Source organism: Topomyia yanbarensis, chromosome 3 (assembly GCF_030247195.1).
Source record: "Topomyia yanbarensis strain Yona2022 chromosome 3, ASM3024719v1, whole genome shotgun sequence".
Classification (NCBI taxonomy): domain Eukaryota; kingdom Metazoa; phylum Arthropoda; class Insecta; order Diptera; family Culicidae; genus Topomyia; species Topomyia yanbarensis.
In genome coordinates this window covers 27092818-27118291 of record NC_080672.1, presented here as the reverse complement: position 1 = coordinate 27118291, position 25474 = coordinate 27092818, and the positions used below count along the sequence as shown (strand labels likewise).

The 25474-nt window shown below is 33.3% G+C and overlaps 2 protein-coding genes across 11 annotated transcripts in view; both read right to left on the bottom strand.

Annotated features, from left to right (window-relative positions):
- The window catches only part of LOC131693602 (dehydrogenase/reductase SDR family member on chromosome X), an 80313-nt gene extending 58056 nt beyond the window's left edge, over positions 1 to 22257 (bottom strand). The window contains exon 1 of the mRNA XM_058981534.1: positions 21358 to 22257. The gene's annotated coding sequence lies outside the window, so the exon portion shown is untranslated. The remainder of the gene's footprint in view (positions 1 to 21357) is intronic.
- LOC131693600 (D-beta-hydroxybutyrate dehydrogenase, mitochondrial) overlaps positions 21394 to 25474 on the bottom strand; it is a 268652-nt gene continuing 264571 nt past the window's right edge. For all 10 annotated transcript variants that reach the window (XM_058981526.1, XM_058981524.1, XM_058981528.1 and 7 more), the window contains exon 7: positions 21394 to 22439. In XM_058981526.1, the coding sequence (XP_058837509.1) occupies positions 22281 to 22439 (159 nt within the window). In that variant the 3' untranslated portion in view covers positions 21394 to 22280. The remainder of the gene's footprint in view (positions 22440 to 25474) is intronic.

The following is a 25474-nucleotide window of genomic DNA, read 5'->3' as shown; positions in this document are numbered from 1 at the left end:
GTTTACATCAAATCTCAATGTTTCATGCATTATAATGTCATTTGGCATCAAAAATACAAATTTGATTTTGAAAATTTTTCATTTCAGTTTATATTGGAATTTGCTGTGTGATTGCACTCTTCAACTCGTAACTCCGGATCCGGAAGTCCAATCAATAAAAAAAATCAATTACAGCCGATGGGAAGATTGTACCTTTCATTTGAGACTAACTTTGTGCAAATCGATCCAGCCATCTCTGATTAACAGAGGTCATATTTTTTTTCCACATACACACATACTCACACATACATACAGACATGCATACACACACAGACATTTTCCGATCTCGACGAACTGAGTCGATTAGCATATGACACTCGGCCCTCCCGGTCGGGATTAGATCGACGAATTTTAGAGTGAATGAGAAAGGCAAAAACATTTTTAGCAAATGTTGAAATTTATGCATTTTTGGTGAGCAGTTCTATGTTTCATAGACATTAAATCAATTTTAACTTCGCTTCCTATTAAATAAAGACCCTTATTACAGTACATCTCTACAAAAACGAGATCAATTTGAAAATAAATCTGAGGATTATGATTGATTACAGAACTCTGGAATTTTCTATTGGAATGTTTTCAGGCAGAAATTTGATATTGATGCTATTAGATAACTGTGAAATCAAGACCAAGAGATCAGTTACATATCAGGACCCCATTCCGACAATTTATCAAAAGTCCTCATGATGTTTACAACAACAGGTTATCAATCTACGGATCAGATAATTGTTATTGTAATATTGAATTAAATCAGTCTGCATCAATAAATTTTCAACTTCAATCCAATATTTTTTTGGGTGTGGTGGAGGGGGGAGGGGGGTTGTATGGTGTTAAACCCCAAAACCTTCTGTTGGCTACGCCGTTGCTTGGAGTTATTTATTTCGTTTTTCATTTTCCGATATGTTTCAGATCGATCCGATGGTTATAAGTTGGAAAAATTACAGTCAGAAGGTTCGCACAAATGAACATTTTTGTACTGATAAGTTATCAAGTTCCTTCCAGACAACTTGGAAGTGTTCGGTGATTATTTCTAGCGGTTGTAGATAGTAAAATGAAATACAAAATTCGTTTTATCGAAATAATGTTTGGCTTATTTCAATGGATTATTACTATATTGAACAATAAATAGGCGACAAAGAGTAATCAACAAACAACAAGCCATAACTTTTAAAGTATTCAAAATAGATATTTGAAGTCTTCAGTAAAGTTATTCGCAAAAGTAAGAGCTACAAATTTGCTGAAGGCATCATTTCGATATAATCACTTCCAAAAAAAATTGTGAAAATATCTCACTCATAGGGGGATTAATCAGCAAAAGCACAATACCAAAAGAAAGGGCATATTGCCTCCATTAAATTCTCCGAAGATACTATTGACCTAAAATAAGCCGTTTTGTCGTTAATAATAGATTACATGTTTTTGGTCATATTTCTGGCAATGGGAAATGATAAAAATCTTTCGTCCGCATTTAATGTTAAATATCTCTTTTGATAATAGTCCGATTTCAACAATCTATAGCTTGTTCGAAAGGTGTTCGTTAAAGCTGTTTAAAAACATATAAATTGTTAATCTATATTGTCAATTTCGGCAGATAATTCAAAAAAACTGCAAAAAACGCCATTTTTGCGCATTCAAACATTCATATCTTGGAAACTAAACATCAGAATCAAAAACAAATTAATAGCGTTCATACTGTTTTTTAGTTCTTTCATTTAAAATTGGTTTGGATAAGATCGGTTCAGCCATTGCTGAGAAACACGAATGAGAATTTGTCCGTTACATACACACACACACACACACAGACACACACACACACACACACACACACACACACACACACAGACATTGTCCCAAATCGTCGAGCTGAGTCGATTGGTATATAAGACTCGGCCCTCCGGGCCTCGGAAAAAATCTTGAAAGTTTGAGCGAATTCTATACATTTCTTTTATAAGAAATGTAAAAAGCCCGATTTAGTCAATGTCCCCATTTTGTCAGCCTAAAATACACCATGAGATTGATAAAAATGGGTCTTTATTGTATGTATTATTCACTGTGTTTCACATTAATAGGTGCATTTCATTTTTGGGGATTTTTATTGCTTCGAACTACAACAATTTTTAGGTAGTTTTCAAGGGACTATAGACTTCTTCCAAAATTTGGCGAACCTATTCCAATTCGTATACCAATTAATTGGTATACTTAAGGGTTTATATGTTGCAGAAAAAGAAAAACTTAAATTTTCAGCTTTTTTCCTACACAATATTACGAAAGCAATTTTTCCTAATAAGTTTGTGAAAATTATAAACTATTTTAAATTTTTTAATAGTTTTATTTTTTATTTAACCGCGATTTTTTAATAAATAGTGACCAAATCAAGGAAGTCACCTTTAGAAAAAGTCGATGTCGAAGTAAAATTTGGAAGTATGCACGCATGCACTTCAGAGATAGCGTGATATCAGAAGCTGCGATTTCATTTCAACGCTTTTTTGTGAAAAGGGCGATACTTACAATTGTAAACATAAGGCTTTTTTCATACATGCGAATGAGGGCTTTGAAACGCAACAAATTAACCTAAAAATTTGGATTCTACCATATTGCTTTCTTAAACTACAGCAAAAAATACAACGGGCGAAACTGTGTTTTGTTTGTTTATTTAAAGTTTCGCCCTCCACGCTCCATGCAAACAAACAGAGCGATACTTTTTTTGCTAGCAGTTTTCGGGCGAAACTGTTTTTTTTTCGTATTTTTTAGGAAAATTAAGCTGATACCAGCTGTAAATAGTAACAATGATCGCTATTGAAAAAACCCGGACGAAATCGGTGGTGTAAAACGTTAGTTATTGTAAAAAAACGTAAGGGCGATACTTCAATGCGGATAGGTGGGACTGAAAAGGTAAACAATCGCCAAAGGGACAATACTATCATTTTGTCAATTTGAATAGCAAAAACAAATTTTAATTTATTAATTTCAAATACTTTATAAAGTTTTGGCTTTCGATCACTGAATCATGCAATCAAGAATGTAAAAAAAAACACAATAGCTCCTAAATAGGAAATAAAACCAAGTCTGGAAATATTCACTGTTGATTTTCTTTGAATGGTATCACTGCTAGTATCGCCCTTCTCAAGAAAAAGCGTAGATTTCTTAGTTCTCAGTCGCGTTGGAAATTTGAGTAAAGTATAAACTTCAAAACAATATAAAAATCGATTTTTTTGGCTCAGTACAATATATAACCCCTTTAGGAAAATTCAGTTTTCCCACCACAATGCATTGATTGAGGAATTTAGATATTTTATTAACAGAGCATTAGCAATAATTCGTTTGTATGTCTATTTTATGGGCCATTTTTTCGCCTTCCCATTGATTTGGTTTGAGATTTCTAGCACTGATGTTGTCCTATGCTGATTTGAGCAATTCTCTGAGCCCTGCCACTATCCCATGTAGTATGTGTTATCAAAAACATCACGAAGCATTAGCTCTAAATGTTCTCAAACGATATAATATCCGAAGAGAGTGATAAGAGTTATAAGAAATGTCTCATCACACTGTTAGGTGGATTAAAAGCGTTTTTTTTTCGTAATTTTTGTTAATTGTATCGTAATGAAAAATGACGCGGTGGGGCAAATCCGACCCCTAAATAGTGGGGTAAATCCGACAGCTTTTTTTGCTAAGAAAATGTTTATTTATCAAATTGAAATATATTTTTATTATTTTTTAGCACAATGGTAATGTGCTTTAATTATTTTTTGCACATAATTACAAACGAAAGACACAAAAACGTGATGAATATAGTATTCGTCGAGCAATTGCTCCGATGCAAATGGGAATATATGTTCGTGATTTTGACATTCCAAGATTGACATTGAATTCCATTTTCTTTTATTAGAATTTAATAACATAACGTACATTGATTTATCATTGAAAAGCCTTAAAATGTGGGTAATATCTGTACTAAATCAACCAAAAACATAGGAGGTTGGGTTTACCCCACCATTTTAGAGAACAGCAAAAATGAACTTTTTCGTAAAACGCTTGTATCTCAAAATTTTCCTTTTTTGACCGTGACTTTAGCCAAATTGAAAATAAAATTTGAAAAAGTTGGTAACATGTTCTCGTATGATTATTTTTATCAGATTGTAAGATCAAGCAAACAAAACAAAAAAAAAGATTTCAAATGACAAAGATGGAAAGCAATATGTTCATTTCTACGAAGACTTTAGAGTTATTAACCTCTAACAGGAAGAAAAATAAGTCAAAGGAAAAAGTGAATTGGCTATCAATGAAGGTAATTCGTGTTGAAAAGTCCAAACCCGGGCCGGAATTGTAATGTTCAAGTACACAGAGTTGGACTTGAGGAAGCGACTTGGAGGTCCGGAGCCAAAATTTAAAGATGAAGTTTTGAAACCGATTTATCCAAACGGATAAAACGGAATTTCAAAGGCAAAATAGACATTGTTTCTCCCAAGTAACATTCTGTTGGTTCATTGTGCATCTTTACTCATTCGGTCAATCACGAAGTGCAACTACGGGCAGTTTACCTAAGCTAAGCTATATTATTGCGCGATGTAGTTCGAGAGTAATATCGGGTACTGAAGAAAACAATCGGAAAAGGAGATTTAAAACCTAAAATTTAAAGTGATTCAAACTTTAAATTCGTTTTTCTCGAAATAAAATCAATGTCACTTAGTCCGATCTGACTTAACACCGACCCTGCTTTCCTCAGAGGATGAAAGGATGCCCTTTCGAAACGTTGGACTATGGTAAGCCATTTAACCAAAAATCGAAAACTACATCAACTTCAACTCAATTCAATTACATACTGAGTCAGTGACGTAGCCAGAAATTTGGCTTGGGAGGGGGGTTTGACAAAAACCGTTGATTTTTCGAAAATGCTTCAATATAATGTAAATTTGATAAAATATTGAAAGTTCAGAAACAAAATCAGTTCAGCTGTTACCATTCCATTCTACAAATGAGAAAAAATAAAGAATACCTTTCATATCTTCATAGATCGGTCTTTATTGAGAACTTTTAAAGTGGAATATATGTTCGAATATTTTCCTTACACTGAAAATATAAATTCGTTAATATTATGAAAACGATTGTACAATGCACGATTTTATTCGTCGTTTTCTGCAACAAAACATTTTCGTGCATTGTAAATAGTAAGTTTTGTTCATTTCATGATCTGAAAAAATGGCCGCTTGATTAACGATAGTTTTCGTAAATTTTACTTATTTAATGTACATTGCACAAATGTTTTCGTAATAACGAGATTATTTTTCGTCAATGAAACGAAATGTTTCTTTTGTTTCAATAAGTGTTTATGTATATTACGAACGATTTCATTGCTCGTATTTATTAGCAAATTATTTTGGCATTGCTCCAGCAGAATATAGAAGGAGCTCGGTTTCTTCGTGAATTTTCCCGGAGAAGAGAAAAACTCAATCTGATTCATACAAAACCAACGAACAGTTCACATACTGCTCCGGATTCTGTATCAACTGGAAGTGAAAGTTATCTGACGTATAGCAACGACACCATATTCTACCTCTATTGAAGCTCTTTTGATGTTGACGGTTTGACAAATGATGCTCGTAAATATCGTAGAGACTTTCGTATATAGCTATATAGCGATTCGTTTGCCTAATAAAACCGTAATAAGCCAATGAAAATCGTTTCGTGGTTTTCACGATAAACTCGCAATAAAAATAAAAATATTTCAATAGAACTACGAATAATTCATCACATGTACGAAAAATTCATATATTTTATTAAAATTGTCTGTACGAAACTAATTCTTAGTGATATACGAATATATTCTCTCAGTGTGCGGCGAGTATTGTGGTGCCTGATCTCAGCTAAACGATTTCTTCTGGGGTCTGGATATGCTGGCTATAAATATCCATAATTTAGTTATTTCTTTTCTTGTTTCTATCATTCTCCGATCTCTACTACAAGACTGCCAGAAAATCTAATACAGTCTGGCCTCTAAAAATGATCAGCCGAGCGATATTCCGTGTGCCATAATGATGCAAGTTTCTACTTATCTTTTCCTTGTCATCGTTGGCCGCTATTTCTTCTCTGACCTTAATATACCCTCTACTACTAACTCTTCCTTGTAAATATCGCTCTTGTGAATGACCTCGTTGTGAATTCATTCCCAAAAAATATTTTTCACGCCTACAAAATGCCGAAAAGTGTTTCACCTAGTTTTAATTGATAAATCAAAAATTCTTTCTTGTTAAAAATGCTAAAAGGTATTCAAAATCTTCAAATAGTTCCCAATTGCCTCCCTTAGGGCCGATTTCTTCACCCTCGCTTCATTTTTAAACCAGGTTTACCAATACGTTTAAACCTGGCTTAAGCGCTAAGCGAGGGTGAAGAAATCGGCCCTTAGTCTTGATAAAATAATTATAATACTAATAAATTAATAGAATAAAAAGAATAAAATTAATAAATAAAACAAAAATATTAGCTCTTAAAACAATTTTAGGTCTTAGGAAATTGTGTTTAAAACTTTGGTATATTACACTAGCTTACAGTGATTTGTATTTTCTTCATTTCCGTAGTAAAATGGTTCACTGAAAACGAAAATGCCGTCGAAAAAAATCTATATGGAACAGGTTTTGAGATATTGCGAAAAAACCCGTTCTTGTATTTTAAAAAAATTGGCCCTTTCCTTCATCACACATATCTCCAGTTGTACTCTACCAACTTTAATGATTTTAATATCATTTGATCGACAATTGCAATACTTATCGATTATTTCTACAACATGTTTGGTCACTATTACAATTTCTGCAAAATTTAGGACTTTATTTTTATTTGACTGTAAATTACCCAAAGAAGAACGATTTTTTAAATATTTTGTATTTATGAGTATTGAAATATGATCAATTACGAAAGTAATGAGCGTTTATCGGAATTGAAATAAAAATAAAGAAGTGAGTATTTTTGTAAAACATGCAAAAAGTCAATTTTTCAGAGTTTTATCTTTCTCATATAGAAAGGTTATGCAATCGGTTGGAATTTTGACTTTGCAACCGCGGCCCGCAGGGCCAAATCTCTTATGTCATTCGACTCAGTTCGGATCGAGATCGGAAAATGTCTGTATGTGTGTATGGGTGTGCATGTGTCTCACCGATTTTTCTCAGAGATGGCTGGGTAACTTTAATTGATCCGATTTCTGTTTCCGGAGTTACGAGTTGAAGAGTACGATCACACAGCAAATTCCCATATAAACTAGTACCACCATGATGCCCAAAGCAATGCAATACATATTAAGTAAGTAGGGTTTCAGGCTTACCACCAGTTCACGTAATATGATTCTAAATCGAAAAATACAACGGGGAATGCAAGTCGGAATGACCCAGTAACAATTTATTTAATTCCAAACATTTAAAAGTAGACACAATTCTGTTTCTGTTTTATATGACGTAGTTTAACAATAACCCTTTTATTCCCACGATATTTATAAGCAACAAAAATAATACACTGAAACCTCCATTCACGAACTAAACCGGGGGTTCGTAAATTGAAATAGTTCGTAAAAAAGTGTTCGTTATTTGGGATTTAGTTCGTAAAAAAGTTTGCTTCACATTCTTATTAATATTCGTTGGTTAAGCAATATTCTCGATAACCCTAACAATTTGGGTATTTTTGGAATGAGCTTGCCAAGTAGATGCTGAAAATGGATAATTGGAACCTTTCCCAAGTCCAATATGACTATTGCCGGTTGAGCAATATTCTTGATAACGAACAATATGGGTTCTATTTCCGTTATGCTCTCGTCAACCCTATCCCGAAAATACCCACATTGTTGAGGTTACAGAGAATTTATCTAAACCGGAAGTCGCCATCTTGGATTCCAAAATGGCTCAAGACATCGATTTCCGTCATGAACTCGTCAACCCCATTCCGAAAATACCCAACTTATATTAGTAACAATTAACAAAGAATACATAAGTATATAACTTCATGCTGTAATGTACGAACTCAAACTTTTCAAAAAGAGTTCGTTATTTCGAATTTAGTTCGTAAAAAAAGTTACGTTAATTTTACACAAAAAAGAGTTCGTAAATGGAGGTTTCAGTGTACCCTTGAAACTCGCTTTGGTATTCGCCGACATAGGATTCAGTCAACGAATGTAGTCTGTTAAACAGAATATGGGACAGTGCCTCTTAGGCGTCATTGAGGATTGTTATGGCTCGATAGTTATTACACACGAGGGTCTATCGTTTTGATATACTTTAAAATGCAGTTTCGGACTGAAATTTAAGTAGACGAGAGTTTTATTAAGGCTCAAATGTCTTGCGAAATTCATATAAGGAATAACTAAAATATTAATAATGAGAGCAAAAATGTGAAAATTGAAATAATGTTGGTCTTGAAGTTTCGAATTACTTTATAATTACTTGATGATTAATTGATTGCATTGTATATATGGTTGATTACGTGATTAATTTAAAAAATAATAAGAATTACCAATGTAATCAATGGATTACCGAAGTATTATTTTAAATTATTTAGAAAAATCAAAGTATTTCTTGATTAAGTCTAACTGTGCTGACTTGTTGGAAACCTCTTGACCGATATATGCAACCAAAACAACTTGTATGCGAGTTTTATGTCGCATTACATTGCTTGACATGGCCAGTGAAGCCAATTTTCATCAAAATTAACACTTACAGGCCATATTAGGTTATCCGTAGTCTCGATTATCCGTAGAATCGATTATCCGATTATCCGACCATCCGAAGAAATCGTTGTTTCGATTTTCCGCACATTATTTTTTCTCAAACTACATTACACATGTATAATTTAGTATTTGAAACCACCTATAGTTTCTGAAAGAATAAATATTTTCTAAAAAATAATGAAAACTTCGTAGAAATACAGAAATTTTACTTATTTAGCATATAATTTTGAATTCGATGCGATGGCTTACATATTTTCGTACACTAATCAATTACAATTGATACTAACTACAGTTTCTGGAAGACCAGAATTTTATGTTCTCAAAAAATATTCACAAAAATACGTAAAAATACAGAAATTTCATTTCTATTTTCTATTCCAATATTTAAATATTTAAATGGAAGATAAGAAAAGGATGTGTGAATTGTGGGTTAGCCCCTTTTGGACTCTAGGTACCCTCGAGGTTAGCCCCCCGAATTACGCAAATGCTCGTGAATTGAAAAGTAGTACAGGTAGCGATCTTATTTTTTATAGATAACATGGGTCAATGAACTACTAATAAAATAATGTATTTTTACAATAAAAACAATGTTAATTTGGAAATGGCCGTGGTCAGCTATTTTCGTCCGCGTCCCCTATCACCAATTTTTATACCGTGATTCATCAGCAGTGCTATCTTTGAAAATGAACCACCTATGCAACTATTTTTTCCGATCTTTCTTTAAATGCAAATAATTAAGCATTCTTCATTTTGTTATATTCTGAATTGCACATACTTTGACGTATGTAATTTTAAATGTACTTTCATTTGATGGCATTGTAAGGGAACACGTATCCGCCGGTTGATGCCAATCGAGCTGACATTTCTTTAGACTGAGACTTATTTGACCAACTATGAAACGGGGGAGGGGTCTTTAATGCGTGTGGGAAATACGCATGGTCTTGTCTGAGTGAATGACTTTTGAATTATGTATGAAGGTGGAGAACTGACAATTTGCAAGATCAATTCAAATCCAATTACCAATTTGCAGCAATCATTTCAGCACGAGGGACAAATGTTTTATGGTCATATTTATTGCTTTAGTCCATTAACTCATAAGTCAATTATACTGAGCTAAGAATAAGTACATACTATTTGGAAACGGGGGGTGTTCGATCGGTGCATGATGTTTATATCGTTTAGGAACGCAGCATTTATATTTTTTTTCTGTTTCGCGTCTTCATTGTAATATCGGAACGTTTACTCGAACGAGGTGGAAAATTTCATGTTACGGGATCTCAATATGCTTGCGATTATACCAATAAGGACCATTTATAAATTCCGCCACGCTATTAGGAGTAAGAGATATGACTGATTATGACATAAATCGGGGGAACACGTCATATGCTTTGACGCAATCGGCCGTTTTACGCACCATTGCGCCATGTATATAGGAAATTCCATAGAATATGAACAATTCTGCGAGTAGCGGCATAAAAGTGCTACTACAAAATGAAGGAAAAACTAAAAGAATGTGCTTCGTATTAGACCAAGGGGAAAAATAACGTAATAATATGACAGAGAGTTAGTTAGTATTGGGTAATCTTTGCGTAACATAATTTATGAATGTTCCACCATCCCACTTTTAAACTCATTGTTTACGGTCCATTTTACATTGTCGACAACATTCCCGACAGCCGGCTGTCCGGAGTTCAAGTTGTTTTCGATGAAACAATCTCGATAAACGATTAGCCAGAGTTTAAACGCCTAGAAGATTTACGTATCCTACAATAAACTATTCCAACATACACGAAAATATATTCTCAGTCGCATCGTTTGCTTGAAGCGAATCCTGACTAACAACCCACCCACTACTCGACCCGTGGTACTTATGGAAGTGTCACTGAGTCGGGGCCTTCCGTTAAGGAAGTACCACATCAACATTTCCTTTCTCATCCCAAATTACGGTAAAGATGGTCGTGGTCCGCAATGGTGGCTCTCAGGCGAAACTCTCGCTTGGACTGGATCAATTGTTATTCCCAAACAATGCTCCTCAAATAGTCTGGCTGGAAATGAGAGTCATCAGTCTGCAATCTACGAAGTATACCGTGCTTATGCAACGCAATAAAACAATGTTTGGAAATGCGGAAGTTTTTCCCATTTTTTGTAAAAAATACAAAATGGTTGGGTTAACCGCTTTTGGACGCTAGCCATTCAACTATTGATTCCAAAATATCCTCATGTTTAAGCCCAAAAGAATTGTAACGAATGCTATTTGATTCATTCTTCAAGCATCGAAAGAAATCTATTGCGCTGAAAAAAGATCCTTACTGGCCCGATCTTCACTCAATTCTGAGTTGCCTCTGACAATACGTAGTACAGCATTTATTGACGAATGAAACGTCATTTTTGTTGCGTTATTTAGTTAGATTTGATCGCCTACTACAAATATGATGACCTAATCAACAAGAGTGATTGGTTGAGTATTCAACATTCGAAGTTGAAATGCATCATTTCGGATCATCAATATTTTCATCAAACACCATCACTGTCATGGTAATATGCTCCGAGATAGTAAACTTAGACCCGATCATAGCAGAACTTATCTTTTTTGAATCTAATACCAAGAGATGGTACCCAGACCTCATATTATTAGGAGAATTTTATAATAAGATACGAATACTGATTTTGTTTCGGCTAAAGACAGTTTACGAATTACAGAAAACCTGGAACGCGAAATGACGTAAATTATAATGTAAATCTTCACCAATTTCTACCAAAAAGAAGTTCGAAACACGCCAATAACATATAGTCGGCTGAAGAAATTATGCCTGGTCCAAACAGTCTGAATGAAACCGTGTGTCGGCGGTATGACATTCACAGTGTACATAAACTCTTCGTTTTTTTCCACTCAACATTTCAACTATAATGAACAAAAAACCGACTGAAAATAAACAACCCATTCTGTGCATTTGCAAACGACCAAACTGCATTCACCACATGACTACATTGCATCAGATGCGTCAAAGCCAGATTGCCGAAATTTATTTGAAGGTGAACATCATTGAGGCAAACCACATTCAAGCGGTTTGTTCCTCGCTCTTGTTGTGCTTCAACTATCTTCAGATAGCTTGTAATTATTCGAAATTTCCAACCTTCAAACATCGACGGTCTCCTCCAAATGCGCGCAACGAAAACTTTTACGTACGTATGTTGTACGTAGGTACCAAAACCAACTACGCGACCAGTTCGGTGACGACAATTCAAATACGGATCCCGGAGAATGAATAACATATTTTTCGGATCGGTGAAAAATCCATATACAGATAATGAGAGTGCCGTTTTCTTCGTCGGGGGGAAATCCGGGCAATTTAATGGTGGATGCATTTCGATTTCGTGAAGAAGCGCAAAGCAAAATTGGGTCGTCAATGACGTTTGTATGACATTGCAGTTATTATTTGTTATACATTTTCAGGTTTCTATCTCAGCAGGCATGATCGTTTTATGAAGGGTTTTTCTGGTCAATAACTTTATTAAAGTTTGTACCGAAGTATAAAGAAGAAAAAATATTCTTCAATCGCGCACAACTTCAAGGTTAAGCAACTGAAATGAGCAAACTCATCTTGAACTTGGGCTTTCGTGCGGCGGTAAGAAACAGACACTCACTTCGGAGACTCTTCCGTCGAGTGGCTTCTCTAGCTTGGCCATCTCACTGTGGTGGTAGAACTAAGATTGTTCGGTAGGGTGGTTCTTCAAATTCTGACTTCGTTTCAACGATCTGAAGCGAATTTTTTACGTTTTGGGAGCTCCCGATTATATCTACCAATTTGCTTTCGTCCATGTTACTTAATGTAGCGATCAAATCAACATGATTGAAACGGGGGATGGCGGGATATGGGTGATACTTCCAAACATTTGTAATGAAAAGACAACTTCTCAAGTCTACCAAAACTCATCTTACTAATATATTCCGCTTTTCAAAAATGGGTGGAAATCCTGCGAAACAAAATCCGAGAAAAAATGCGTCTGATTCACTTGATTTAATCTTGAGTAACAAGGTCAAATATCACATTTTTTTTTCATTCGTTATTGTTTACAGTCCATTTTGCATTGTCGACAACACTCCCGACAGCTGGCTGTCCGGAGTTCAAGTTGTTTTCGATGAAACAATCTCGATAAACGATTAGCCAGAGTTTAAACACCTAGAAGATTTACGTATCCTACAATCAATAAACTATTCAAACATGCACAAAAAGATAGTCTCAGTCGCATCGCTTGCTTGAAGCGAATCCTGACTAACAACCCACCCACTATCCAATCCGTGGTACTTATGGGAGTGTCACTGAGTCGGGGCCGTCCGTTAAGTAAGTACCACATTAACACTTCCTTTCTCATCCCAAGTTACGGTAAAGATGGTCGTGGCCCACAACGGTGGCTCTCAGGCGAAACTCTCGCTTGAACTAGATCAATTGTTATTCCCAAACAATGCTTCTCAAGTAGTCTGGCTGGAAATGAGAGTCATCAGTCTGCAATCTACGAAGTATACCGTGCTTACGCAACGCAACGTAAATCAGAATAAACTTCAAAAACCTGCCAAATATTCAAAGGATATTGGAACCATTTATTTTCAGGGCCGGCGGATAACATGGGTAGCATGAGTAATACTACTCACTCAAAAATAATCGAGTGGGTAATTAACCACTAGAATTTTCGAACCAATTTAAAAATCTGCAACCCATGCATCTCTGGCAACTATTGCTCACATTTGGAAACATCGATATAGGGTAATTTGGGGAGAGATGCCGCACATTTCTTAAAATCGATCCTGCATCAAAATAAACCATTCAATATTCGATGAAGTCACTTTTATCAATTGCGACAAGTTCTGTGAAATGGTTTTTGTCATGAAAAAAAAATCCATCAAATTTCCATGAACATTTTTTTTAAAAAAAAGGTCATTGCGGATGAGACGCCGCACCATGGTCACAAACTGAAAAATGGTGAACAAAAGTATTTTTGTAGCTATCGTTGATGTTTTTGTGATTCCCGGTCTTCAGCTGAGTTTCATGAAGCTTGATTACACCTATAAATCGGCTAGCACCATCATTTTTCTTAAGGGGGTAATACCATTTTTAGAAACATTTTTGTATTCAACATTTTAAAAATATTGTTCTTTTGCAACCTTGTGTAACGGTGAAGTTGGAGTAACTTAATTAAGGATAATATTTATTTCCTTAAAAGCAGTTTTTGGTTGTTTCTCCCAACAATGGATTTTCAAAACTTAGGTTTGTACTTGAAAGACTCATTTTGAAAAAGCATCAATTGGTTGAAACTTTCATTTTTATCCCAAGACTGACATCACTACAAATCAATGCGTTCACTAAAATTACTGCCTGAAACTTTAAAGAATAAACCGAAATAACTAATACTTAGATACATATCACCCGTTTAAATATATAGATAAATAGACTGATATATCTATATGTCCCTGTGTTAGGTCCGTTAGTTTGTGGATACACAAAAAAAAAATCCGTTCATAAATTCATTAACAAAAGATCATGATTTCGTGAACTGAACGATTTACGAAAATCCTGAAATTGTGAATAATAAACCTCGTATTCATGAAACTGTTTGTGTTTCTGAAAAACTAGTTCACCCCGAATGTATACATGGCGTTTCATTCGCATGTTTGGTTGGGTTACTGTTGTTGTTCTCTAGACATGATTAGTTTTCGTTATGATTCTTGTTCATAATTTGGGAATACACAGCCGACAGTCAAACGATTTCCGGAGTTTATTCGTGATTTTTGTGATTTCTCATCACGTTACGGTGCTGTTTTATTAGGATTTTTCTGTCAGACTGGCGGGATTTACGTTCATGATTTCAGGATCTCAGTGGCGCTATTCGTAATTTCTATTCAAGTTATCGTCATATTTTAGTCATGAGTAGAGTGATTCATGTTCATGATCTCAGGATCTTAGTCGCGATTTTTGATATTTTAACCACGAGTAATGTGATTTACGTTCATGATTTCAGGAATGTTGTCATGATTTTTGTGATTTCTATTTACGTTTTCGTGATATTTTAGTCACGAGTTGAGATTTATGTTTATTTATGTTCTTGATTTCAGGATCTTAGTTACGATTTTTTACATTTTTGTCACTAATAGTGTGGTTTATGTTCATGATTTCAAGATCGATTTTCGTAATTTCTGTTCACGTTATCCTGATATTTTATTATAGAGCTTACTTTTCAATTTGACAGGTGGTTTAATGTGACTCATGTTATCAAATGAATAACGATGTTCGAGGCCCTAATAGTTTTCTTATATCTACTGCTCCTACCTATTACTGGCCGCTAGCAGCTGAACAGTTCATGGAAAAGTGCATGTAACAAAAATGATTCCACGAAGAATTCCCCAAATTTCATTACCATGTTGCGTGAAATTGAAAATGATCAGGAATATATTAGAAATATTACAAGCACACAAAATATATCGTAAATAATGTACTACGAATCCATGAATAATAGTTTTGTGAACTATTTGACGAGCACGAATTGTCAAACGTATACTAGAAATCATGAATCAATTCATGAATACATGAATATTTTATGATTTCGTGAACTGTTTCTCGAGAATCAATGGATAATGGATCGTGACTAGTACACTAGGAACCATACATTAGTTCACGAATATATGATTAATATTTGATTTTGTGAACTCTTTCACGAGCATGAATGGCAAGTCGTGACTATTATACTAGGATTATTGAACCAGTTCACGAATACATGAAAAATATTTCATTATTTTGTGACCTATTTCACGGATATTGGATCGTGACTAATATATTAGCAATCATGAACTAATTCACGAGGTTTCATGAATAAAATTCCGAGTTTCGTTAACTAGTTCACGAGAAAATATCCAGAATGTTTTGATTTTGTGGACTAATGTTCCTAGATCTATGAACAACATTATGAGTTAATCCTGTTTGCACTAATAAAAGCGTTATGCGGGCGTTACTAAAGGGAAATTGAACATAATTATAGAACACATGATTTTTGTTCATGATCCTGTTTTCGCAACGAAAAACGTGATTGTTCCAGAATTCATGGTACTTTATTCACGGTTTTGCGAACAATTTTTTTCCGTGTATACATTATTATTAACCTATACCTGACGCAAATGATCATTTAATGACATTCTGAGGAAAAAAATACATTTTAGCTACATATCCTCCGCCATCGAGTGCGGCATCTTACCCGCAATTTTGATGCGGCATCTCTCTCAAATGTATGGGAGAGATGCCGTCCGATAACATTTTCCTCTGAAATTATGGATGATTGTGCTCATGATCAGAATGCCTTTTAAAAAGTCCCAGCTATTCAACCGATACATGATTTACTGAAAAAATCGTGCCAACTTCACGTGCAGTGGCGGATCCAGGGGGAGGGTCCTGGGGGTCCGCCACCCCCCAAATTTTTTCACTTCTTGAAAAAATTTAAAATAATTTTTATTTTAAATTCGTATTAAATTCAAAATTATCTCAAACCAAATTCCACCACCAAAACTGATTTTAATTGAATAAGGGTATTACATATTAGGGACCATTCATTAATTGCGGAACGCAAAAATTGCCCAGAATTGACTCCCCCCTCCCCCCATGTAACAAATTGTCACAAATTTCTTTATCCCCCCTGCCCTATTACGTAACAAATTCCTTGAAAATAAATTTTTTTCTTCGGTGAAAACATGTTACGTAATGATCTAGCTTACTCCCCTCCCCCTATGTCACAATATGTAACAACTTGTCGAACTCCCTCTCCCCTCTAAAAGCGTTACGTAATTTATGAATGGTCCCTTACGTATTGTACAATGCACATTTTAAAATCGAAATTTTTGATCCCCTTCGAATTTTTTTTTCTGGATCCGCTCCTGTTCACGTCCAAACCAATGAATGATTCACCAGTAATATGTATAAAAGATGTCTCATCTCACTGTTAGGTGGATTAAATCGGGTTTTTAATGTTTTCATAATAATTCTTTTATGGTGCTTTTCTTCGTTCATAAAAAAAATAATTCCGCGAAGGTGCTCTTGGTTTCTTTCAGGAATAGCTACTAGAACACTGAAATACATGATTACTAAGGGACCACCCATAAATTACATAACACTTTTAGGAGGAGAAGGGGTACGACATATTATTACATGTTGTGACATATGAGGAGGAGGAGTAAGCTAAAACGTAACGTATCATGTTTTTACAGAAATTCTTTTTGTATATTTTGTTACGTAATGGGTAGATAGAAAAATATTTGACAATTTGTTACATGGGGGGCGTTAAGTAATTTATAAATTGTCCCTAATAAACGTTTAATATTGAAAAGATCGATGAGATGATATCTCATGAATCAAATTTTATGAGGTTGATACAGATATCGATACAAATTTCTCGAAAAGTAAATACACATGAAAAGATTTTTTTTTGGACAAAATTACAGATTTTCTGTTGGTAACCCTGCTAGCGTTAGTCTGGTGATACAAAGTCGAAACGCAAACCTTTCGACATAAAGGCGTTACTGGTTGGTCAACGGCGCAGGAATTTCCAAGGCGTGCTGATTGTTTGCAGTACTGGCACGTGAAAGTCTGATTGTCATAAGTACACAACGCAGTCTGAGAATAGGCAGAGACATGTTCTAGGATAACGAAGGAAGGATTGGGTACATTATTCTCGGCGTTCAAACACCATTCAGAAATACCTGGGAATAACTGTTTGGCCTAGAAAACTTCTCCATATTGCATGACTTTTTTACTAGATTGAGTGTTCCTGACCTAAGATCGTACTTCATGTTATAGCATTCAACAATGGTTTGTGCTGTGGGTAACCATCTTATCTTATCATTACTACATACATGTTTTAAATCTAGACAAACATGTCAAATGGTCCTAAGCGCAAATGAGAGCCTCTCTGTGTTTAGTTTCACTTTCGATTATTACTGCGTCATCATAAAACTTTCCAATATTTTTTCAGGATATATCGAAAAACTCTGATCTCGACTAGCATATTGTGCTAAGAGTTAAGGAATAAACGTATAAAGGGCCGAGTTATTAACGAAAGAGAAAGTAAACATAGAGAAACTATTATTTTCACTTAGGATCATTTAACATGCAGTGCTAGGAATGTTGATAAGTGGATTTCAATGCACTGCGCATGGCAAGTAAATCTTTCATCAATTGAATGAGCCAAGTTATTTCATGAATTACGGTTTGTTAAATTGTCTCATGTTTGGAATTATGTTAAAGATAAAATCCTTTTCATTTGTGTATGTTCAATCAACGTTGCGGTTTCCTTCCACAAATACCTTGAACGTCTTTTTCACCTCTTCTATCTGCTTCCTTTGTTTCCGTGTTAGACGATCATTTTTTACTACTCGTCCTGGTAGTCCTTGAATCGTGGGTTCCGTTTAAAATTACCAACAGAAATCATCCCCAATTTCACCTGATTAATTTCTCGCTACCGGTTTCTAAAATACAAACACCAATACGATAATTCCTGGGACGACTACCCAAGAGGTAGCATAAAAGTTTGTGTATTGGACCGGAGTCCCAGGGGTTGCAGGTTCGAATCCTGCCTCTTAGGTGATTTTTTTAAATAATTATTTGAGTTTAACTCACCATTTTGGCTTGCTTTCCCCGTTAGATACGACAGAAAAATTCTGCTTGTTTAGTTTTCCTATGTCGTTCCAGTGAGTCAAAATCAATCAGAGGACAACGATCTGGGGGCGGTGCCAGTTCCAGGGGATTCTGCCAGGGAGAGCCTCTCAGTGCGAGTCGGATAAATCTGTTCTGCACATGCTCAATCCGGAGGTTTAACATTAGCTGCTGGAAGATCTAAATCAGTCACGTATTTTTGAGTACTGAGCATATCAGAGAACAATATAACTTCAAACTGTGAGGATTACGCCCACTTCGCTTGAAATTTTTTGAAATTGGTCCTATGGGAAAATACCTCTTTTGAAAGGAAATAATCTTAGTATTGAATGGAGATATTTTTGTTTCTAGGAAAATACGGGAAAGTGGGGTACTGGTCATTTTGGCCCCAAAATCCCATATTTTTAATGATTTTTCTGCTCCGTGATGCAAATCATACATACTTTGTAGTTTTTCTAATGTCAAAAAATCTCAAATATCGATCGGAGCCTTTTTGACCTTTGTCCGAATACGAGAAGTTAGGGTTAAATGGCCTTTTGTCATTCATATTAAAGTCCATCATTTTCTTGTGCATATATCTCTATTATTCTTCACTCAATTTCCATAAACTATACCTTGTTGAACGTGGAAAATCCTTAGGATTATAACAAAAATAAATTCGTTACCGGTAAAATTCAGGAACATCAAATTATCTGACACATAGTGTCGATTTCACATTTTTATCATAAAATCGCACATATTAACTCCATTTAACAACAAAATTCTTATTTAATTTACTACTTTTAGTGTAAAATATGCTTAGGGATCACATTAGAAAAGTTTCATTACTGGAAAAATAGGGGAAGTTGAGGTATTACGACAAACAATGAAAAAATGAGATTTGTAGAGTAAATATCAAAAAGTTTGATGTTTCTGAATTTTACCTCTAACGTTTTTATTTTTGTTTTATTCCTCAGAATTTTACACGTTCAACAAGTTACATTTTATGAAAATTGATTGAAGAATAATAGAGATATATGCATGAGAAAATGATAAAATTTAATATGAATCACAAAAAGCCCTATAACCCCAACTTCTCGTATTCGGCCTAAGGTCAAAAGGATTCCGTTCGATTTCTGAGATTTTTTTACATTAGAAAAACTACAAAATATGTATGATTTGAATCACGGAGCAGAAAAATCATTAAAAATAGGGGATTTTGGGGCCAAAATGACCCAGTACCCCACTTTCCCCCTATTTTCTCCGAAACAAGAATATCTCTATTTAAATACTAAGATTTTTTACTTTCAAAATATAAATTGTAATTTTCTGATTGCTACTTCAAAAGTTATAGCATTTAATGTATTTTTCCTCGATATTTTCCCATAGCACCAATTTCAAAAAATTTCAAGCGATGTGGGCGGGGATCTAAAATTGTCTAAATGATGAGAAATTTGGCATCTGAGCTTACTTTGACATTTGTCACAATATGAGAGGGGGGGCCTTCGAGAATTAAAAAAAATTGCAATGCCCTACTGAGTAATGCGGATTGAACGTTATGCAAGCATCCATCCGGAGGAAGGTGATTACTTGACATTTCGAAATGCTAACTATGAGCCAGCTTCGTCGGCACCACCCAACGAATACATCGAAAAGCCCTGAAGATACTAGTGAACCAGTTTGCACCTAATACCAAGCAGCATCATTGAAAAACAGCACAAACAGCAGTGGTCACATGTTGCTACCTTAAAGAACTCCAGATTTTTTCTTAAACTGAGGAAACGCAAGCATACTTTGGACTCTCTCAATAATAGAACAAATTCGAACATCGCAAACTATGAAATCGATTCTGTCGATTGTGGATCGACCTTAACACGTTTCAGATTTTGACTTTAAAATCATGGCAGACACCTGGGAGTGAGGGACGGAAGGTTAACGATACGTTAATTACTCGGTCTATAATTGATGGAATGCTTGAATGATTTATATTAATACCTTTGTTACGTTCCTAAGAACCAGTATGAAAGCTAAAATAGTCTGAAATAATTAAATACTTGTGTTTGATTGCAACGAAAACTCGAATAGAACATTGTATGAAAATGTATAACCTCACTTTTCTGACAGTTGAGAGAGCTTGTTTATTTGGACAACGATTCGATGTTCGATTGTACCCAATATAAGACACACAAGCACGCTGAACTGTCATTTTTCGAGCATTTTTACTCAGATGATGTCAGCTTACAATGTCCCATCGAGTGCTCCAATTTCCACAGTGCTATTTGACACATTGCGTGGCACATAGATGTCAAACACTACTCGAACCAACGAATTCAAATGGCTAGGATTGCTAATAAAAATTAAATGAACAATCCTTGCCATACTTCACACAAATTTTCGATTTTTTGTCCGTGCAGCTACAAGTCTGGCTAAATTTTTTTTTTCTGGGCCAAAGATTTCAATGTAGCATCTGCTAAGCAAAGTGTTTCCAAAAACACCTCAAACCGTCATCGCATAAATCAATTCCAACACCAGCAGTGATGGAAAGTTGCCCGACCCAAAAACGTGACAATCATCGTAGCCACTGCTCCTAATTGTGATCGATGTTTGTTCGTGCAACAGCCTGTTGCTCTGTACAAACTCTACTTTCATTGATAACATTGCCGTTTTTTGTCGGTTCATCTTTCAAAATCGCCTTCTTATGAATGAATGAATGCCAGCGTTCAATCGTGAAGCACAACAGTTACTCGGGTGCGGACAGATACCTGCATTCCTATCCCGGGAGAGAAACTCACAAACGAAAAAAAAAACGGAGAGCAAGAGGAGAGAACGCCACGTGAAGCATGCGCGCATCAGTGACTTCGATGACGTTTGCTGCGACTTTCAAAGTTCGGAATGTTTACACTTTCTTCCTCCGGTTATCAGTTTCGGTGAGATAAACGTATCGGTACTTACCAGTTAATGGATTATTATCAAAAATCGGAACGACACTTTGAAACTTTCAGTAATCTTTATTGAACAGTTCCCCCTTGGAAAAACACATTCGCTGTCTCTGCACTAACTTCACACTAAACTACTGCTATTTTTTACTTTTCATTGCCGCTCACTAGTTGCGGTATAAACAAATGCTTCTGACAGTTGGATCAACAAACAAACCTACACAGAGTCGTTCCTAATCAAAGCACACTGGTTTTTCTACTGTTACGCTGTTACAGGGTGTTACGCTAAAACTCGGAACGGGCAGTTTTCGACGATTTCAACGAGATGGCAGCAAATATGTAATTTTAAAGCTTGCACTGCTCGCGCCCATTGTGTGATAATGTAAATATTAAATATCTTATGATTTTAACAGAAAACGTGACCCATATATGATAATACCATTTAATTTTAATCATTTCATCATTGTCCTAAAACTACTTTTCCAAGCACACAGATAAATAAAGTTGTTCTATAAAACATACTAATCGCATCAGTATTTGCTTATTTTTCAAACATTTATATGTTGATTATGCAGAATAGTTGCGATACGCCTATTATATTAGAAAACGCAATATTGATTCAACCGAAAATTCCTCTTCTAATAATAGTTGTAAATAATATTGTTTTAGTCATCCGTAAAATTGTCCAATCCATCAATCCGCTATCAAAGTTTGACAGATTCACGGGAATTCTAAGCTATAAGTTTCCCTTTATAACACCAAACACTCAATTAGTCAGGATCTAAAAGCCACCTAATCCTTGCCAAGCTACCAAGCACACTGCCTTGCTATAATATTCACGCCAACTTTGCTACAGAATATGAAAAACACAAACACCATGTGTTACGGTAAATATGAGGCCTGTTAAGCTTTGGAAGCTACTAAATAGACAGTTTCGAATTAATTTTCGTAGAACAACTCGTACACCGGTCTCGGCAGATGCTCGGCGACGATGGTCTGGAGCTTTTCGTAACGCGATAACGGCGTGTAACGGAACAGCGGGAACGAGCGGATGATGGAGTCGGTCAAAGCGCGTACCGTGGAGTGGAAGTCACCGTCCTGGAATGAGTAAAGTAAATGTGTTAACTAGCTTTATGTTTTATGTTTTATGTTTTATGTTTTATGTTTTATGTTTTATGTTTTATGTTTTATGTTTTATGTTTTATGTTTTATGTTTTATGTTTTATGTTTTATGTTTTATGTTTTATGTTTTATGTTTTATGTTTTATGTTTTATGTTTTATGTTTTATGTTTTATGTTTTATGTTTTATGTTTTATGTTTTATGTTTTATGTTTTATGTTTTATGTTTTATGTTTTATGTTTTATGTTTTATGTTTTATGTTTTATGTTTTATGTTTTATGTTTTATGTTTTATGTTTTATGTTTTATGTTTTATGTTTTATGTTTTATGTTTTATGTTTTATGTTTTATGTTTTATGTTTTATGTTTTATGTTTTATGTTTTATGTTTTATGTTTTATGTTTTATGTTTTATGTTTTATGTTTTATGTTTTATGTTTTATGTTTTATGTTTTATGTTTTATGTTTTATGTTTTATGTTTTATGTTTTATGTTTTATGTTTTATGTTTTATGTTTTATGTTTTATGTTTTATGTTTTATGTTTTATGTTTTATGTTTTATGTTTTATGTTTTATGTTTTATGTTTTATGTTTTATGTTTTATGTTTTATGTTTTATGTTTTATGTTTTATGTTTTATGTTTTATGTTTTATGTTTTATGTTTTATGTTTTATGTTTTATGTTTTATGTTTTATGTTTTATGTTTTATGTTTTATGTTTTATGTTTTATGTTTTATGTTTTATGTTTTATGTTTTATGTTTTATGTTTTATGTTTTATGTTTTATGTTTTATGTTTTATGTTTTATGTTTTATGTTTTATGTTTTATGTTTTATGTTTTATGTTTTATGTTTTATGTTTTATGTTTTATGTTTTATGTTTTATGTTTTATGTTTTATGTTTTATGTTTTATGTTTTATGTTTTATGTTTTATGTTTTATGTTTTATGTTTTATGTTTTATGTTTTATGTTTTATGTTTTATGTTTTATGTTTTATGTTTTATGTTTTATGTTTTATGTTTTATGTTTTATGTTTTATGTTTTATGTTTTATGTTTTATGTTTTATGTTTTATGTTTTATGTTTTATGTTTTATGTTTTATGTTTTATGTTTTATGTTTTATGTTTTATGTTTTATGTTTTATGTTTTATGTTTTATGTTTTATGTTTTATGTTTTATGTTTTATGTTTTATGTTTTATGTTTTATGTTTTATGTTTTATGTTTTATGTTTTATGTTTTATGTTTTATGTTTTATGTTTTATGTTTTATGTTTTATGTTTTATGTTTTATGTTTTATGTTTTATGTTTTATGTTTTATGTTTTATGTTTTATGTTTTATGTTTTATGTTTTATGTTTTATGTTTTATGTTTTATGTTTTATGTTTTATGTTTTATGTTTTATGTTTTATGTTTTATGTTTTATGTTTTATGTTTTATGTTTTATGTTTTATGTTTTATGTTTTATGTTTTATGTTTTATGTTTTATGTTTTATGTTTTATGTTTTATGTTTTATGTTTTATGTTTTATGTTTTATGTTTTATGTTTTATGTTTTATGTTTTATGTTTTATGTTTTATGTTTTATGTTTTATGTTTTATGTTTTATGTTTTATGTTTTATGTTTTATGTTTTATGTTTTATGTTTTATGTTTTATGTTTTATGTTTTATGTTTTATGTTTTATGTTTTATGTTTTATGTTTTATGTTTTATGTTTTATGTTTTATGTTTTATGTTTTATGTTTTATGTTTTATGTTTTATGTTTTATGTTTTATGTTTTATGTTTTATGTTTTATGTTTTATGTTTTATGTTTTATGTTTTATGTTTTATGTTTTATGTTTTATGTTTTATGTTTTATGTTTTATGTTTTATGTTTTATGTTTTATGTTTTATGTTTTATGTTTTATGTTTTATGTTTTATGTTTTATGTTTTATGTTTTATGTTTTATGTTTTATGTTTTATGTTTTATGTTTTATGTTTTATGTTTTATGTTTTATGTTTTATGTTTTATGTTTTATGTTTTATGTTTTATGTTTTATGTTTTATGTTTTATGTTTTATGTTTTATGTTTTATGTTTTATGTTTTATGTTTTATGTTTTATGTTTTATGTTTTATGTTTTATGTTTTATGTTTTATGTTTTATGTTTTATGTTTTATGTTTTATGTTTTATGTTTTATGTTTTATGTTTTATGTTTTATGTTTTATGTTTTATGTTTTATGTTTTATGTTTTATGTTTTAAAATTTCGATTTCCGAGTGCCGAATTTTGGATTTATGCTTTCGGCTTAAAATTTCGAACTATGGTTTTCGGGATTCAGATTTAAAATTTCGAATTTCAGTTTTTGAATTTCCAGCTTCTGCTTTCAAATCAACACTTCGATGTTTGAATTTAGAATGCGCGAGCTCAAATTTGAATTACAAGTTTCGAATTTCGGGTTTCGAATTTTGGATTTCGAATTCGCTTTTTTGACTACGGATTTCGTATTTAAGTTTTCGAATTCCAGATTTTTTTGTACTGGTATCTGATATTGACTTCGCATTACGGATTTCCAATTTCGGGTTTCAAACCTTTTCAAGTTTTTGACCTTGAATTTCTGTTTTTATCTTTTATTTTCGGAATTTCGAATTTCGGATTTTGAATCCAGTTTCCAATTTTGAGTTTCGAATTTCAATTTTGGAACATTGGATTCCAATTTCGATTTTTAAATTTCAGATTGCGAAATCCAAATTTCGGATTTGGAAATATATAATTTTGAATGTTGAATATTGAATTTCGATATTCGAAATGACAAATTCGAATCTCGGATTTCAAAATTGGCATTCCGAATTTCGAATATTGGATTAATAGCTTTCGAATTTCTTATCCCGAAATACCTGTTTCGGATTTTAAATTGCAATTCTATCTAGATTTTCGAAATTCAAATTTCGAGTTTCGGGATCCAAATTTTAAAATTTGAAATTCGAATTTCGGACTTCGAACTCCGCATTTCGAATTTCCGATTTCATATTACAA